Source organism: Macaca mulatta, chromosome 2 (assembly GCF_049350105.2).
Source record: "Macaca mulatta isolate MMU2019108-1 chromosome 2, T2T-MMU8v2.0, whole genome shotgun sequence".
Lineage (NCBI taxonomy): Eukaryota > Metazoa > Chordata > Mammalia > Primates > Cercopithecidae > Macaca > Macaca mulatta.
In genome coordinates, this window is record NC_133407.1 from 169,985,276 (window position 1) to 170,003,487 (window position 18,212).

The 18,212-nt window shown below is 37.7% G+C and overlaps 1 protein-coding gene across 6 annotated transcripts in view; it reads left to right on the forward strand.

Annotated features, from left to right (window-relative positions):
• NAA50 (N-alpha-acetyltransferase 50, NatE catalytic subunit) overlaps positions 1 to 18,212 on the forward strand; it is a 29,140-nt gene that overhangs the window by 4,175 nt on the left and 6,753 nt on the right. For 2 of the 6 annotated variants that reach the window (XM_028843327.2, XM_028843328.2), the window contains exon 2: positions 8,230 to 8,377. In XM_028843327.2, the coding sequence (XP_028699160.1) occupies positions 8,355 to 8,377 (23 nt within the window). In that variant the 5' untranslated portion in view covers positions 8,230 to 8,354. 6 annotated transcript variants of the gene reach the window in all.

Below are 18,212 nucleotides of genomic sequence, written 5' to 3' on the forward strand. Positions count from 1 at the left end.
AAAATATAACCTGCTTACACCGTAAGTTTTTTTTAATCAATGTACTGTCGTCTCCAATAAAAGAAAAATAAAAGGGAAGTAAATCATAATAAAATTTATTTCAGTATTTAATGATGTGGCACAACTATACCATAGTTGTATAGTTAAACAAAGCATCAGATCAAGTGTTTTCATCTATCTGTAAATAGAATCATTGTGTAATTTAGCAGTATAACTGCTGCCTATACAGTTGTGTGCATTGTTGACTCATGTGTTGCCATTAGTGGTGTGATTTCTTCCTGAAATTGCATACAACTCTTAGTAAAGCTCTAAACAAAGAATAATCAATACTTTCTGGGTTGGAAAAGATTTTTAAAAGTCACTTAGTCCAAGCACTCATCTTATTGAATCAAGATATATTCCCTGTTTATCATAATTTCAAAGATCCTGACTTCTGTTATGTGAATATTACTGCACATATCAGTAGAATGGGAACTATTATTGGCCTAAATTATATATTTCCTGTTACTGCAATTTATGGTCAAATTAATTTTACATTATTGGACATTATCTGTATTGTCAATTAAAATCTCTTTCTAAATCTTATAAAGCTCTGCCCAGACCAAACTAATATCTGTGTTAAATTTTACTTCGCCACATCCTCCATTTTGGCCTGTGGAAATCTTTTTGACTCCTGATTTTTTCTTCCAGGTACTCCCTATGGCTTTCAGCCGTGTGACATCTGAAGAGATACTCTTTCTCAATTATTCAAATGATTGGCCTTTTTTTAAAGGAAGCCTGCAGTAACCAGTAGAATACCAGTAGTAACCCAGTAGAAACATTCTTCCCATCGCGAACATGAGAGTTATATTTAAGTCTGTTCAATGCCTAACTTAATGGCAAAATGTTATTGTTCTGTCTACTACAGTCATGACTAGCTACAATTGGCAATTGAACAGTTAAAATGTACCTTGTGGTCTATGGCACAGTTGCCATTTCCTGCGTAAGATGGCTGTAGTCTGTGTGTTGACCTGGAGCAGGAATGCTGGGTAGCTGATTTGTTTCACTGTTTCCCAACATGTAGTAATGTTCATGTTTTGAAGCCAAATTGTGTGTATTTCTTTGATTATCCTTCATTCAAGTATAGTCATCCACATCATTTTCTGAAAACATCTAATGCTGTATGTGGACAGGTTCAGTTCAGACTCTCAGACAGGGAAGAAAGGATTAGAGAAGTAACTGTTAATGTTATGTAAAAGAAGGAGATACAGTGTCTCAGTTTGATAACATCTGTGAAGTTCAAAGTGATAAAGTTTCTCTGTTACCATCACTAGTCCTTATGATGGAGTCATTGAAAACTCTACTATAGTCTAGATGATATTGCCTATGTGGGGAAGCCATTAGTAGAAATAGAAACAGAAGCTTTAAAGGGTACTGTTAATCTGTTTTACCAAATTGATTATTGTTCACCTTTTGTCATTGAGTCTCAAAAACGACCTTTAAAAAACAAAAAAAATGTGCCTTATATGACAGAACTAAATTTTAAATTTTATAGTGTGAAAACTGATTCTCAGCTGGGTACTGTGGCTCACACTCTTAATCCCGACACTTTGGGAGGTCAAAGCAGGAGAATCACTTGGGCCCAGGAGTTCAAGACCAGCTTGGCTATAACATAGTGAGACCTCATCTCTACAAAAAAATAATAATTAGCTGGGTATGGCGGTGTGTGTTTATAGTCCCAGCTACTTGGGAAGTCAAGATGGGAGAATCACTTGAGCTCAGGAGGTTGAGGCTGCACTGCAGTGAGGCATGATAATGCCACTGCACTCCAGCCTGGGTGACAGAGGGAGACCCTGTCTCAAAAAGGAAAGAAAACTCACAGTCAGTTATTGGTCAGTTTTTAAGTATGTTTGAAATAACTTAGATACGTAGATCTACTGCAGATTTTGTGAAATGTAAATAGAGATCAAATATTTCTAAGGAAAATGAGTAGCTGAATTGGGCCATGCTGTGAGTGTAGTAAACTGGATTTAAAGACTTGGAATAAAAAAAATTTTTAAGGTAAAATAAGTTTTATTTTGACTACAGGTTGAAATGATTTCTCCCCATTGTAAATGTGGATACTAAACTTGAATGAAAAAAAAATTTAAGGTAAAATAAGTTTTATTTTGACTACATGTTGAAATTATTTCTCCCCCTTGTAAATGTGAATACTAAACTTTTTTTGTTATATCAAGGAAGTCTTCCCAAGATATTAAACATTTTTAAATTTTGTATGTCATTTGTATATCTGTTGGACAGTCCTGTGTTAAACCCATAAAAAGCCAAAGTTGTATAAAACATGAACTTTTCCTTTAGCATCTACTTCCCAGATGATAGATATTTCTAAATGTTTCAACTTGTGGGCCAACAGATAGTTTATGGCTGTTTATACCTCTGTGGTGAAGGATTTTGAGGCATTCTGGTTTTTGGTTAAAGTGTTGCCGTTTAGTCACTTGGTCTGCTGTTGAAAGGGTAGGGAAGAGACAATTGGAAGTATTCGTCTTTCTTGAGCTAGTGCAAGCTATATTCTGCCTCTGTCAGAAACTGTTCTTAAGAGAAAATCTTGTTCTCCAATTCCAGAGGCTTCTTACCTCAGTTCCCTATAGTGCTGTGGGGAATGCTTGTTCATAAAACTACCTGACACACATCCTTAATTACTTCTTTTGGATAATTTCCTAAGAATTAATTTTTTGGATCAAAAGGTACTGACTTTTTTAAAGCTCTGATGTTTGTTGCCAGTTGACCTCCAAAAAGATAGTAGCAATTTATTCTGTCAGCAATGTATGAGAATGTCCTTCTCTTTCCAAGGGCTAATGAAGGGGAAGGGCACTTGGAAAAACCTCAAGAAAACATACTGTGTCTGACATTTCAGCCAAGAATGGTATAAATTTTCTTTGGGATGCGTTCATATTGAACACATTTTTAAATGATAGAAATAACTAATAGCTTCCTTACAGGTTGTCTTTGAGTAAATATTCACATTTTGCTTTAACTCTAGTTTTACTTTGCTAATTAGGTGATAAATGGCATTTCTTTTTTTAAAGATTTGATGATTACTTGGTGAAGTTTGAACATATACCATTTTTACTGGTCATTTTGTGATGTAGGTTGTTTATAACTTACCCAGTTATTAATTGAGATGATGATTGCCTTAACTTTAAATTACAAAACAAAGATGATGTTCTTTAGAGAGTGGGGGTGAGACATTAGGGCCCAAGGCATTTGAAATAAAAATTTTTGGCCGGGCACGGTGGCTCACGCCTGTAATCCCAGCATTTTGGGAGGCCGAGAGAGGCAGATCATGAGGTCAGGAGTTCAAAACCATCCTGGCGAACACGGTGAAACCATGTCTCTACTGAAAATACAAAAAAATTAGCCGGGCGTAGTGGTGGGCGCCTGTAGTCCCAGCTACTCGGGAGGCCGAGACAGGAGAATGGTGTGAACCCAGGAGGCGTAGCTTGCAGTGAGCCGAGATCACGCCACTGCACTCCAGCCTGGGCGACTGAGCGAGACTCTGTCTAAAAAACAAAAAAACAAAAAAAAAACCAACATTTTTTAGAGGTGGAACTTGTTAAATAAGGGTAAGCAAGGAAAATATTTTGTACTTAGGAGCATTTCAAACACTTCTCTTTCCAGAAAATTAGGGTATATTTAAAGGTATGTTTGGGTTCCCCTGCTTCTAGTATATATTGTTTGTTGTTTATTTTAAAGGAAACTTACTATAATGCAAAAAAATACTGAACTAAAAACAACCAAGTTTTAGTTTTATGTACCACAAATGATAGCTAGCAGTAGGGTCACTAATAAAGGTGTTTAAACCTCTGAGCCTTGGTTATCTTTAAAGGGAATGGCTTGAATCTGAATAGGAATGGCCAAAGATTCCAGCTTGTGAGCCAATTCTATTTTGTAGGTATCTGGGGAAACAGAATTAACAGAGATTAAAATAGGACATAAAGAATACATAGAAAACTAAATTTCTCTGTTGGATGAACAGTGGGCTCTTCATAGATTGTAGAGGTAGTCCTAATTTCTTATGGAAAGTGATGCTGTCACATTTAGATATGTTGAATTTGAGATTCTTGTGGAGCTCATCAGTAACCAGTCAGAAATATTGGCTTGGATTCAGAGATTTCTAAATAAAAACATTAATATATTAGATAGCAGTGAAAGAAAAGCCATAAGCTGGCAAGGAGCTTTCTTAATATGTGGGTGACAGTGGAAACAATTTTCCAAAGAGTAATTTGATTCTTTTTAGGTTATAGTCTTGAGCAGATTGTACCCATGTGTGTATTTAGCATTAGTAACCAACCAAATAATTACTGAGATTTTTATACCTCTGATACTTGCAGGCATACAATTTGGAGAGCTGGTCCACACCACCTTCACTTTTTTCAAAGAAATAGAGTCAGGGTTTTGTCATGTTGCCCAGGCTGGTCTTGAACTCCTGGACTCGAGGGATCTGCCCAGTTTGGCTTCCCAAAATGCTGGGATTACAGGCCTGAGCTACCAGGCCCAGCCCCACTTTCACTTTTAAAATTACAGCCAAACCTCTAGAACAGTGACTGCCAACTAGGGCAACCACCACCCCCTCTTCCCAATTATTGGTAATGTCTGAAGACACTTTTGGTTGTCCTAACAGGATGTAGGAGAGTTCTGGCACCTGGTGGGTAAAAGCTAGAGATGCTGCTGAGTATACTACAGTGCGCCAGAAAGGCACTTCACAACAAAGAATAATGTAACCCCAAATGCCAATGTTGAGATTGAGAAACGCTGCTGTAAAATCTAGGTGAGATGGAACTTACTAAAAGTAGTTTAGTAATTCCCTGAAATATTTGAGATCCTGCCCTAAGTCTTATAGTTTTATAGAAGAGTTAAGGTATAAAAATAAATGTTTGTAGCAGGGCAGAGGTGCCTTGTAAGGACAGAAACGGTAATATCGTTCATATGAGGTAGAAATCTCAGTGGGTGACAGGTTAAGACCTCCTGACCCAGTTAGTGTTGAAGCTGTGTGATAAATTTTGAATGGGCTTACTTTCAGGTTGAAGGACTTTATTTTCCAGAGGAATCACTCTTTCATGTAATTTACTGCAGGGTAAGAGTTTAGAAACATTGCTGCTAGCTAAGAAAAAATTACCTCCCTTCTAACCCCTTGACATTTGATCCTTACTAAAAGGACCATTTGATCCTTACTAAAAGATGCTTTGAGTTTTATGCAAATGAACCTTTATCAGTATATGTCAGAAAAATGTTTACCAATAGATCTCTCTCCCTTTTTTTAAAAGGTGACCTTGAGGGGTAAAGATCACTCCTTTGACAGAACGTGGTGTGACTGATCTTGTGCTACAATGGAAATTAATAGACATGGGCTTGATTCTAGCTTTATCCATAATTGTCTGTATAACTACAGGTACATTTGTCTCTTGGAGGTTTAGTTTCATCATCTGTAAAATGAAGGGGAAATAGATCCAGTCCAGATCAAATACTCGCACAACAAATGAACAGGCAGTTAAAATTATGTGCTACTCACTAAAGTATAAACAGGCTTTAAGCTTTCTCTAGACTTCATTTTCACTTTTTGTTATATAACTTAAAAAGTCACACTTTGAGCCTGGTGTGGTGATGTGGTGCCTGTAGTCCCAGCTGCTCAGAGTCTGAGACTGGAAGATCACTTAAGCCCAGGAGTTCAAGGCCACTGGGCAATATAGTGAAACCATCCTTCTTAAAAAAACTTTTTACGGAGACCCACTTTTGTGGAGTCATATCCCCATCTTGTGGCCTTTCAGAATATTGCTACTAAATGTTTTTACAATTATGAGCGTAATTGGCAATAAGTTAAATAGCTAAAAACATTTGCGTCCATATTATCTGACATTGCTGTGCCAAAATTTAGTGTGCATTATCTCGTCACACTGCTTGATTTATAGGCCAAGAGTAAAGTTTTCCTACTAGCATATTCTAAGCCCAGAAGTTACGTACATGAAATTACAATCTTGTGGCACAAATTAATAGCCCATGGGGGTCTATAGAGGCACACAAGTAACTGCATGTTTCACATTTAAGAACTTAGTATAAATTGTCTGTAGGCACTTTGGCAGTAGCTGTTTCTTACTTACATCACAGTCTGTCCCACTTTCAGTTCCTTAGTCTAAAAATTCTGGTATGAGAATGCCTTGGGGTTTGATTGTTATGGATCTGAAAAACAAGAAAAAGTAGCATGTCACACCAATTTACTTGAGCTGAGAGAGTAATTTAGTTTATTTAATAACAACTGTCTTCAGTTTTCTACAGGTAGGGCCATAAACTCTACTGCCAACAGGGACCATGCAGATAAAGTAAATCAGTAAAGCAAGAGAAGCTGCAATTTGAGACTTTATATAAAATCGTTTAATTTAAATATTAGCATTGAACTTAACGTAAAAACCTGAAACAAAAAGGAAAAACTGAGTCAGGCCAGGGACGGTGGCTCGTGCCTGTAATCCCAGTACTTTCGGAGGCCGGGAATTCGAGACCAGCCTGGCCAACATGGCAAAACCCCATCTCTACTAAAAATGCAAAAATTAGTCGGGCATGGTGGTGGGCGCCTGTAGTCCCAGCTACTCGGTAGGCTGAGGCATGAGAATCACATGAACCTGGGAGGCGGAGGTTGCGGTAAGCTGAGATTGTGCCACTGCACTCCAGCCTGGGCTTCTGAGGGAGACTGTCTCAAAAACCAAACAAAAAACTTGTGGGTCAAACAGATGTGACCACATGGCTGATTTAACTCTTAGGCGGGCGATTTGTGTCTTATATGCAGAGTAAAGGTCTTAAACTGCTGATAAATTAAGGTAGTCTACATTGTTACGTTATATTACATTCTTACCAGAAGTAAGCAAACAATTTGTGATCCTTTGTGATCGTATAGCATAGTTTTTCCAATGACCCATTCTCTGTGTCCATCCTTAGCTCTTGTTTCCCTCACCAGATTTCTCAGATTTAGGAATTTACACACATGCAGTGGGAAATTTAATTTAGTTGGGTGTTAAATTTGGATGATGATTTACATAACAAACTTAATTACAAAAGTAAAGCTGCCAAGGTGGAATTTGAGAATCTGAATTTTTAACTGGCAGGATGATTCTGGTATATAACCAGGTTTGGGATTCATTCTTTGATTTTGTAACACTACTCTCCAGGTTTTTTCCTCCCTTCTCTTGAAAATCGTTTCTTAGACATCTTTGTAGGTTCCTGTTCTTTTACCTCTAAAATTCAAGTGTTTTTTATATTCTTTTCTTTGACCTTCTTCTTACTACAGACATCCTTGGTAGCCTGATATAGTCCCATAATCAAAGGTTATACGCTATGAACTAGTTATGTTTCAGGAAATAGCTGTCAAAGCGATATATTTTAAAAGAGAATTCTTTCATTTTAAAAATCCAAGTGCATTTCCCTTTACCACCTAGTTTTTAACACTTCAGTCTCATTGGGTAACTTTTAGACTGCATCATATAAATCATTTTTAAAATTGCTCGTTCATACCTTAAAAGCATTTGACACTAGTTTTGATGGGGGGGGGGAAACTATCAGAACATGTATTAATAGGTGTTTATTCCAAAGGCAGAGATGATAACAGACTGTCTGGACACTGCTGAAATTTGGAAGAGTGATCTGGTACCCAAATGGAAGGCTCACTCATTCAGCTCTCTTTCAATTTCTGTTCTATATAAACTGAAGCCTTGTACAGCTGGGGATTGAGAAATTATAGTGTATTAAAGGTTTGAAGGTCTTGCCTCCTTTTACTTGTTCATACAGTAAGAAATAAATGAGGAATCATTTACTTTCTACTTTGAGTTTTAATGTCAAGAATAACATGCCTGGAAAGTACTGCAGCTTGTTGTGCCTTACATAATAAGTAATGTTTGTATTTTATTTTACTTTTTGTTAGGGATTCTTTTTCAACTTTTAGGTACAGGGATTACATGTACAGGTTTGTTACATGGGTATGTTGCATGATGCTGAGGTTTAGTGTGCAATTGATCTTGTCACCTGGGTAGTGAGCATGATACCCAACAGGTAGTTTTTCACCTCTAGCCCCTCCCTCCCTTCTCCCTCTTCTCGTAGTCCGCAGTATCTGTTGTTCCCATCTTTATGTTCATGTGTACTATGTGTTTAGCTCCCACTTACAAGTGAGAACATGCAGTATTTGATTTTCTGTTACTTTAATTTACTTAGGATAATGGCTTCCAGCTGCATCCATATTGCTGCAAAGGATGTGATTTTGTTCTTTTTTATGGCTGTGTAGTATTCCATGGTGGATGTGTGGAAATCTTTAAACATTTATGAAATGAAACAGTAGAATGAGCCCCATCAATCAACTACAGTAAGTAGGATCGATTCCCATTTTATTTCGTCTTTGCCTGACCTATAATTTTCCCTTTTCACTGGGGCACTTCCAAAAGAAACTCTGGATGTATTATCCTTTTCCATCTATAAATGCTTTAATATTTAATATGAATCTTTTTTCTTTCTTTTTTTTTTTTTTTGGAGACAAGTCTTGCTCTGTCACCAGGGCTGGAGTGCAGCGTTGCAATCTCAGCTCACTGCAACCTCTACCTCCCAGGTTCAAGCGATTCTCCTGCCTCAGCCTCCTGAGTAGCTGGGATTACAGGTGCGCGCCACCACACCCGGCTAGTTTTTGGTACTTGTAGTAGAAATGGGGTTTCGCCATGTTGGCCAGGCTGGTCTCAAACTCTCAAACTCAGGTGATCCACCCGCCTCAGCCTCCCAAAGTGCTAAGATTACAGACGTGAGCCACCATGCCTGGGCTTTAATGTGAATCTTTAACAGAGAAAGATTTTTTAAACAATTGCAATACTTTATATTATGATCTGATATCTAGTTTGTACTTAGTTTTTTTCTGTCTTGTAAATGTCTTTTAAAAATACATTTTTTTCACATTAGAATCCAAAAAGATTCACAAATTGCAAGTGGCTGAAATGCCTTATCATCTGTTACGCTAATAGTTTCTCCACTAATTAAAAAAAAGAAAAAATTGGTAGTTTTAGATTTACAGAAAAATTGCAAAGATGCTACAAAGAATTCCCAGTTTTCTCATATTACTAACATCTTATGTTAGTATGATACCATGGTAAGAAAATGAAAAGGCAAGCTAATAATTGAGCTTAGTTGCAAAGTCATATATCTAATAAAGGACTTGTATCCAGAATATATAAGGAACTCTTATGACAGTAAGACAAGCAATCCAATGTAAAAATAGGAGTACAAAATTAGTGGAAAAATTCTAGGTTTATTCTCAGGGCTACACCATGGGCAAGAGATTTAAATAGACATTTTACCAAAAAAAAAAAATAAACATATTGCTAATAGCCATATGAAAACATACTCAACATCATTAGTCATTAGATAAATATGTCCAATGAGATATCACATCACACTAGTAGAATGGCAATTAACAGAAAGGCAATAAAAGGTGTAGAGAAACTGGAACCCTAATACATTACTGATGGAAATATAAATGCCACAGCCATAGTTTAGAGGTTAAATGTCTGAAGTGGGTTTCACTGGGCTAAAGTCAAGGTGTTGGCAGGTAGAGTGATTTTAAATACTGTCCTTCAAAAATTCTTATCTACCTGGAACCTCAGCATGTGAGCTAAGTTAGAAATAGGGTCTTCGTAGGTATAATTGAGTTCATACTGATTTAGAGTGGGTCCTAAATGTAATGAATAGTGTCCTTATAAGAAGAGGAAAGGAAACAGACACATCACAAAGACCATGTGAAGATGGAGGTAGGCTGCCCCAAGCCTGGGGCCACCGAAGCTGGAAGGGGCAAGGAAACATTTTTTCCTAGAGTTTAGAGAACATGGCCCTGCTGACAGCTTGATTTTGGACTTCTAGCCTCTTGTACTATAAGAGAATAAGTTTGTTGCTTCAAGCCACTGAGTTTGTGGTAATTTTTAAAGATAGCCTAGGATACTAATACAGCAGGATTGTGTTTCTCCTAGAGGCCCTTGAGGAGAATCTGTTTCCTTGGCTCTTCCAGCTTCTACAGACAACCTGCATTCCTTAGCTTCTGGCTCTTCCTTCATGTTCAAAGCCAGCCATAGAGCATCTTAAAATCTTTTTCGTCTGAATCGTATTCTGTTGTCATATCTCCTCTGTTTATTAAGGACTTACGTGATTATATTAGGCCTGTCTGGATAATCATGGTTGATCTTCACATCTCAAGGTCTTAATCACATCTGCAGTCTGTTCTTCCATGTAAAGTAACATATTCAAGATTCCTGGGATTATGACATGTACATCCTTTGGTTGGGGGTGGGGGGCATTATTGTACCTACCACAGGCAGTTTCTTTAAAAGCTAAACATATTTGTCATACAACCTAGCAATCCCACTTCTAGTTATCTACCAGAAAAGAAAACTAAGGCGTATGTCCACACACAGACTTATGCAATATACATAGTAGCATTATAATAGCCAAGATGCACATACAGCCCAAATATCCATCAACTGGTGAATGAATAGACAAAATGTGGTATAAACTATACCAAAATAGAATACTATTCAGTAATAAAAAGACCAAACTGCTGACATGTATTAAAACACAGGTGAACATCAAAAGTATGCCACATTAAAAAAGCCTAGTGCAAAAGATCACTTTTCTTGTGTGCTTCCATTTATATTAAATGTCTAGTAAAGACATTTGTGAAAAGAGAAAGTAGATTTAGTGGCTGTTTAGGGGTAGGTAAGGGGATTGATTGCAGATACACCTAAGGAATTTTGAGACTGTAATGAGAATGTTCCGAAACTGAATTGCAGTGACAGTTGCACAGCTTTATAGTAAAAAAATCACTGAACTGTGCATTTAAACCATGGTTTTTATGGTATATAAATTATACCTCAAGAAAGCTGCTTAAGAAAAAAAAAAATGAGGGGGATTTAAGAAAGAGGGAGTTCATACACCTAAATGTAAAACATCTAGAAGAAAACAAACTCTTTGTGATCTTGAGTTAAGCATATTTCTTGAATACAACTCAGAAATAGAATCCATGAAATAAATTTGTCAAAATGTAAAACTCTCCCAAAAACAATAAGAAAATGAAAAAAGCCATAGACTGGTAAAAATTCTTTGCAACATACATAACTTACAAATGACAAGTATCCATAATACACCCAAAACTCAAGAAAAACCAGTTTTTAAAAAATTGACAAAAGATCTGAACTGATAGTTTATCAAAGATGATACATGAATGGCAAAGAAATACATGAAAAGATGCTCACTTCATTTATTATTTAGAGGCATGCAAATTAAAAACCACAATAAGTTGTCACTATATACCTGTTAGAATAGCATAAATTTTAAAAGTTAATGCCAAATGCTGATGAAGATGCAAACCAGCTGGAACTCTTATGCACTTAAGACCCAGCATTCCCACTCCTAGGTATTTACTAAGAGAAATAAGAACTTATGTTCATACCAAAACCTATAGGTAAATGTTTATAGGAATTTTACTCATGATCTCCAAAAATTATAAATAGCCGCCTTTCAACAAGAGGATAAATTTACAGTACATCCACATAATGGACTACCATTCAGCATTAACAAGGAATGAGCTATTGATACGCACAACACTGTGGTGAGTCTCCGACATTATGTTAAATGAAAGAAACCAAACAAGCAGATATGTGATTCCATTTATGTGACATTCTTGAAAAGGGAAAACTATGGGGAACAGAAAAGAGATTAGGGGCTGCCTGGGAGTTGAACTTTAAAGGGTCATGTGGGAGGTTTGGGGAGTAATTAAATTATTGTATATTTTGGTAAGGGTTACATGATTATTTGTAAAAGCTCAGAACTATACACCACAAAGATAAATTTAGTTTTATGTAAGCTTTAAAAAGTTTTCTTTCCAAAAGCCAAGGGATCAATCAAAATTGATCCCCATAAAAGGCAGGAAAATGAAGAACAGTTAATACTTGGTACAAATAGAAAATGGCAAGCTGATGGACTTGAATCAACTAAATCAGTAATTCAATAATTACATTAAATCTTTTTTTGAACAATCTCGCTCTGTGACTCAGGCTGGAGTGCAGTGGTGCGATCTCGGCTCACTGCAGCCTCTGCCGTTGGGTTCAAGCAATTCTGCTTCAGCCTCTCGAGTAGCTGGGACTAAAGGCACGCGCCACCACACCTGGCTAATTTTTTGTGTTTTTAGGAGACAGGGTTTCACCATGTTGGCCAGGCCGGTGTTGAACTCCTTGCTTCAAGTGATCCACCCAAGTCAACCTTCCAAAGTGCTGGGATTACAGGTGTGAGCCTCTGTGCCTGGCCCATTAATTTTTAACAGACCAGATATTCCAATTGTCAGATTAAAGGAATAAGATCCAACTATATGCTATTTACATGACACACACTTTAAGGACACAAGAAAATTAAAAAAAAAAAAAAAAAAAAAAAAAAGGTTAAAGAACATGAAACTTTGATTGGAAGGAAGCTGTAAGGCCAGGCCTGGTGGCTCATCCCTGTAATACCAGCACTTTGGGAGGCTGAGGCAGGTGGATTGCTTGAGTTCAGGAGTTCAAGACCAGCCTAAGCAGCATGGTGAAATCCTGTCTCTACCAAAGATACAAAAAAATAATAATAATTAGCTGGAAGTGGTGGCATGCATTTGTGGTCTCAGCTACTTGGAAGGCTGAGGCACGAGGATCCCCTGAGCCCGGAAGGCAGAGGTTGCAGCGAGCCAAGATTGTGGTACTGCACTCTAGCCTGGGCAACAGAGTTGAGACCCCCATCTCAAAAAAAAAAAAAAGAAAACTGTGTGTATTGATGAACAAAGTAGACTTTAAAACAAGGAGTATTGCCAGCAAAAAGGAGGGATATTTCAAAATGATCAAAGGGTCATATTATCTACAGTAGTCCTAAATGTTTATGCCCTTCCTAACATAGTTTGAAAATACCTGAAACTTTCTATTTATTGATTGAATGAAACAGCAAAAAGGAAGAAACACTTCCAAACTTTCTTTGAGGCCAACATAACCCTGATACGAAAATGTATCAAGAATATTACAAGGGCTAGGTGCAGTGGCTCACACCTATAATCCCAACACTTTGGGAGGCCAGGGTGGACGAGCCTATCTCTTGAGGCCGTAAGTTCAAGACCAGCCTGGCCAACATGGTGAAACCCCGTCTCTACAAAAAATACAAAAATTAGTTAGGAACGGTGGCACATGCTTGTAATGACAGCTACTTAGGAGGCTGAGGCAGGAAGATTGCTTGAACCCAAGAGGTGGAGGCTGCAATAAGCTGAGATTGCACCGCTACACTCCAGCCTGGGCAACAGAGGGAAACACTGTCTCAAAAAAGAAAGAAAGAAAGAAAGTGTGTCAGGGTAAGCCTTTTTGAGATACCATTTGAACAAAGACTTGAAGGAGTTAACATATTCTGCAGCCAAGGATGGAGAGGCCATCAATTGACAGGAAATACTGCAAGCAAAGCAGATTTTGGAACGAAGATTTGAAATTGTTTACAGTATGTTCACTTTGAAGTGTCTGCTGGAGATGGCTTGGATCTAGGAGTGTAGAGTTCAGGAGTGAACTATAGGCTAGAGACAGAAATTTGGAAATTTGGCAGCATTAAAGCCACAGAACTACAAGATTGAGTGAGATCAAGAGAATAAGTATAGAGAAGATAACCAAATGCGCCAATATACGAGGCCCTCATAAAATTGGTTCTTTTTCAGCTTCCACGTTTGTACACAAGCACACTTGATGTTTTAGCCATATCAAACTGACTAGTTTTCGGACTACATCATTGCTATTTTGTTCATGTTTTATTAGACTGCGTCTATTGCCCTTCCACAGGATAAGCTATCATTCTTCAAAATGTTTCCCATTGTCACCTTCATTCTGGTATTATTTTTGTACTATATGTACATACAGTGTTAGTAGCACATTGTATATACCTGTCTTTCCTACCAAATGTAAACAAACACCTTTGCATTCCAGATGCATAAGACAGATATTCAAATATTTATTGAAATAGAATTGACTTATGCTTTAAATAGGCAACTCTATTATGTTTGTAAGAACTTTAGAAAAATTTAGATTCACAGAATTCTTAAAATCTCCATTAGATTAGTTTTTTAATAGAGACTTTAGACTTTCTTTTAACTTAATTTTTTATGAGCTATTTTAACTAAAAGCTTTTTGGTTGTTTACATTCAAGTAATATTATCATTTTCTTGACATGTCTACATATCCGTTACATATGCTTATGCCTTTTTTTTTTTAACTACATGTTCCTTGCTAACTTATATTTACAAGTTGATTATATTACTTTGATATATTTAGAAAATCCACGTCTTAAAATAATTTGGAGCTAAGTGATCAGGATTACAGAAGTATTCCATTTCAGTCAGACATATCATGTTAATGAGAGTTAAACTATATTTGAAGCTTAGTTTTGCTGACAAGGTTACATTAAGTGAACATTTTGAAATTGTTCTAGCATATTTTTTCTTGCAAAAATCAAATTAATTTCTCTGAAACAGCTTAATTTTTCCAATAGCTACCAAACAATATTTATATCTCAAATTTGTCTAAAGCGTGTGTGTATGTATATACACATAACACACGTATATATACGCACATAGAAAAATATGGGAAGACTATCAACAAACTTATTTCTGGCCATGTTATGGCAGGATATTTTCCCTTTCTACGTCATTTCTATGGTGTGCCTTTTTAAAAAAACAAAAAAAGACATGTATTGTTTTAATTAGTTAGGGAAAGATTAAGCTGCCTATTCCCTAATGGTTCAATATTGTTTTCTGTATTTAGGCTTTATCTGGCCACCCTGATGGAAACTTTTTTTAGTAGCTAACTTTTATTAGACTCAATCTAGCACAGTGCACTATAACCACTTTTTCTTCTTGTACGAAGTCAAGAAATACCTGGTATTATTCTTTCAAAATTATAAATGTGCTTGAAGCCTAGTTATTATTAGCTACAGATGATTCCTAAAATTTTAAAAACCTCAAGTTCTTTCATTTATACTTTAGAAGCTTGCTTTATGGGTTCTTAAGTTACTATTATTATTCATACTTAAACTTCATAATGTAATTTTAAATCACTTTTTAAATACTAAGACTCTTTTTTTAGTGATGTGCTCTAAATTAATATAAACCCTATGTAAAAAAAATTACACCCAACTTGTGGCACTGTGGTAAGTTAAACAGCAGACAATGTAGGTAAGATGTGATCCCTGTCAGCTACAGCATTTTTAAAAGATCCTGTATTTTGGCCAGGCACAATGGCTCATACTTGTAGGCCCAGCACTTTGGGAAGCCGAAGTGGGCGGATCACTTGAGCTCAGGAACTGTAGACCAGCCTGGGCAACATGGTGAAACCTTGTCTCTGCAAAAATTCAAAAATTAGCTGGGCGTGGTGGCATGTGCCTGTATTCTCACCTGCTTGCCAGGCTGAGGTGGGAAGATCACGTGAGCCTGAGAAGTGGAGGCTGCAGTGACCTGTGATTATGCCACTGCACTCCAGCCTGGGCAACAGAGCAAAACCCTGTCTCAAAAAAAGAAAAATAAAGGATCCTATATTTTACAGAATTACAGTATCCCCAGAATTTTTTTTTTTTTCTTTTTTTTTTTTTTTTGAGACGGAGTCTTGCTTTGTCGCCCAGGCTGGAGTGCAGTGGCACGATCTTGGCTCACTGCAGCCTCTGCCTGCCAGATTCACTTGATGCTTCTGCCTCAGCCTCCCGAGTAGCTGTGACTACAGGCGCATGCCACCACACTGGGCTAATTTTTGTAGTTTTAGTAGAGACAGGGTTTCACCATATTGGCCAGGCTGGTCTCAAACTCTCGACCTTGTGATCTGCCCTCCTTGGCCTCCCTTTTTTTTTTTTTTAAATGTGAATGGTAGATAGTGGGGAAAGTGAGCCCGGTAGATTTTAGTCAGAAAAGTGTTATGAAGAGGGGGAATTCTGTCAATGAGATGTAATCTACTTAAAGAAAACATGAATTTCCTACAGGGAATTCATTATAGTTGTCAAATATTTGGGATAAGAAAAGGCTATGTGGCTAAAAGTTGGAAGAGACTATAACAAGAAAATCTCTATTTTTTTATTTTTATTTATTTAACCTCTATGGTGCTGAGGGGTTTTTTAAATATATAAATCTCTTACCCTTTTACTAACATGTTTGTTTATTTAATCTGTGTGGTTGCTAAGAAACTATGTTCAGATTTTAGGAAGACATACAAGACATGCAAAGATCATTGGTTGCAACAAATAATACAGATTAGTGGTATAAAAATTAAATAATCAAGGCAGGACCGCTAAATGAGCTAAGCCTTTCAAAACTGCTAAGTATGGCAGGAAGAATGCTTTATGCTGTCTTTTGTGTTCTTCATACAGACTACTTAAATAGGGGGTAAAGTCTCCTGTTTTTGCCTAACTCCTTAGCAAGCAGAATGTTCTCCAAACTGGGCATTATGGAGTAATACATCTTAGAGAACTTTGTACTATCAGATAAAATATTATATCATATTCCTCTCTATCCAGATAAATCAACTTTAGAAATTTCTTTTTTTATCTGTAATTGTTGCTGTTTTTTGTTTTGTTTTTGAGACAGTCTGTCACCCAGGCTGGAATGCAGTGGTACACAATCAGCTTACTGCAGCCTCGACCTCCCAGGGTCAAGCAATCTTCTCACTTCAGTCTTCTAAGTAGCTGAGACCTTAGGTGCAAGCCACCACACCTGGTTAACTTTTTAAAAAAAATTTCTGATAAAGTTTTGCTATATTGCCCAGGTTGGTCTTGAACTCCAGGGCTCAAAGGATCCTCTTACCTCGGCCTCCCAAAATGCTGGGATTACAGACCTTTATGCCCAGCTGTTTCTTTGTTTTTGTTTTTTCTTTTTTTTGTTTTTTTGCTTTTTAATCTGAATTTTAACATTTCAAAATACAGTTTTTAAAATTACAATTTCTGGGCCGGGCACAGTGACTCATGCCTGTAATCCCAGCACTTTGGGAAGCCAAGGCAGGCGGATCACCTGAGGTCGGGAGTTCAAGACCAGCCTGACCAACATGGAGAAACCCCATCTCTACTGAAAATACAAAATTAACTGGGCATGGTGGCACATGCCTGTGACCCTAGCTACTAGGGAGGCTGAGGCAGGAGAATCGCTTGAACCTGGGAGGTGGAGGTTGCAGTGAGCCGAGATCGCACCATTGCACTCTAGCCTGGGCAACAAGAGCAAAACTGTGTCTCGAAAAAAAAAAGAATTACAATTTCTACTACACATTAAAATCCTTTCAAGCATGTTTCTGTATATGTTAACAAAAGTCCGTTGTGTTTTTTTGTTTTGTTTTGTTTGTTTGTTTGTTTGTTTGTTTGTTTTTTTTTTTTTGAGACGGAGTCTCGCTCTGTCTCCCGGGCTGGAGTTGCTGTGGCCGGATCTCAGCTCACTGCAAGCTCTGCCTCCCGGGTTCACGCCATTCTCCTGCCTCAGCCTCCCGAGTAGCTGGGACTACAGGCGCCGCCACCTCGCCCGGCTAGTTTTTTGTATTTTTTTTAGTAGAGAAGGGGTTTCACCATGTTCACCAGGTTGGTCTCGATCTCCTGACCTCGTGATCCACCCGTCTCGGCCTCCCAAAGTGCTGGGATTACAGGCTTGAGCCACCGCGCCCGGCCTGTTTGTTTGTTTTGAGACGGAGTCTCAAACTGTCACCCAGGCTGGAGTGCAGTGGCGCCATCTTGGCCCACTGCATGCTCCGCCTCCCGGGTTCATGCCATTCTCCTGCCTCAGCCTCCTGAGTAGCCAGGACGACAGGCGTCCACCACCACGCCCAGCTAATTGTTTTTGTATTTTCAGTAGAGATGGGGTTTCACCGTATTAGCCAGGATGGTTTCGATCTCCTGACTGCGTGAGCCACTGCGCCCCGCCCAGCAAAAGTCCGTTGTTAAATATGGTTGAAATGTGCTTTTTCTCCACAAAACAATATACTACAGTATCTTTTTTGGGCAAATAATACAGATGGAGTAAGAAAATTGTAGAATGCTGTCAGGTTTGCCTTATCACATTTGATCTGCCTTTAATAGTAGTGAAGTTCACTTCAGCTATTAAAAATTGTTTATAGCTCTGCAGGCAAAACAACTTTGATTCTTTGTTAAAAGTTAGAACT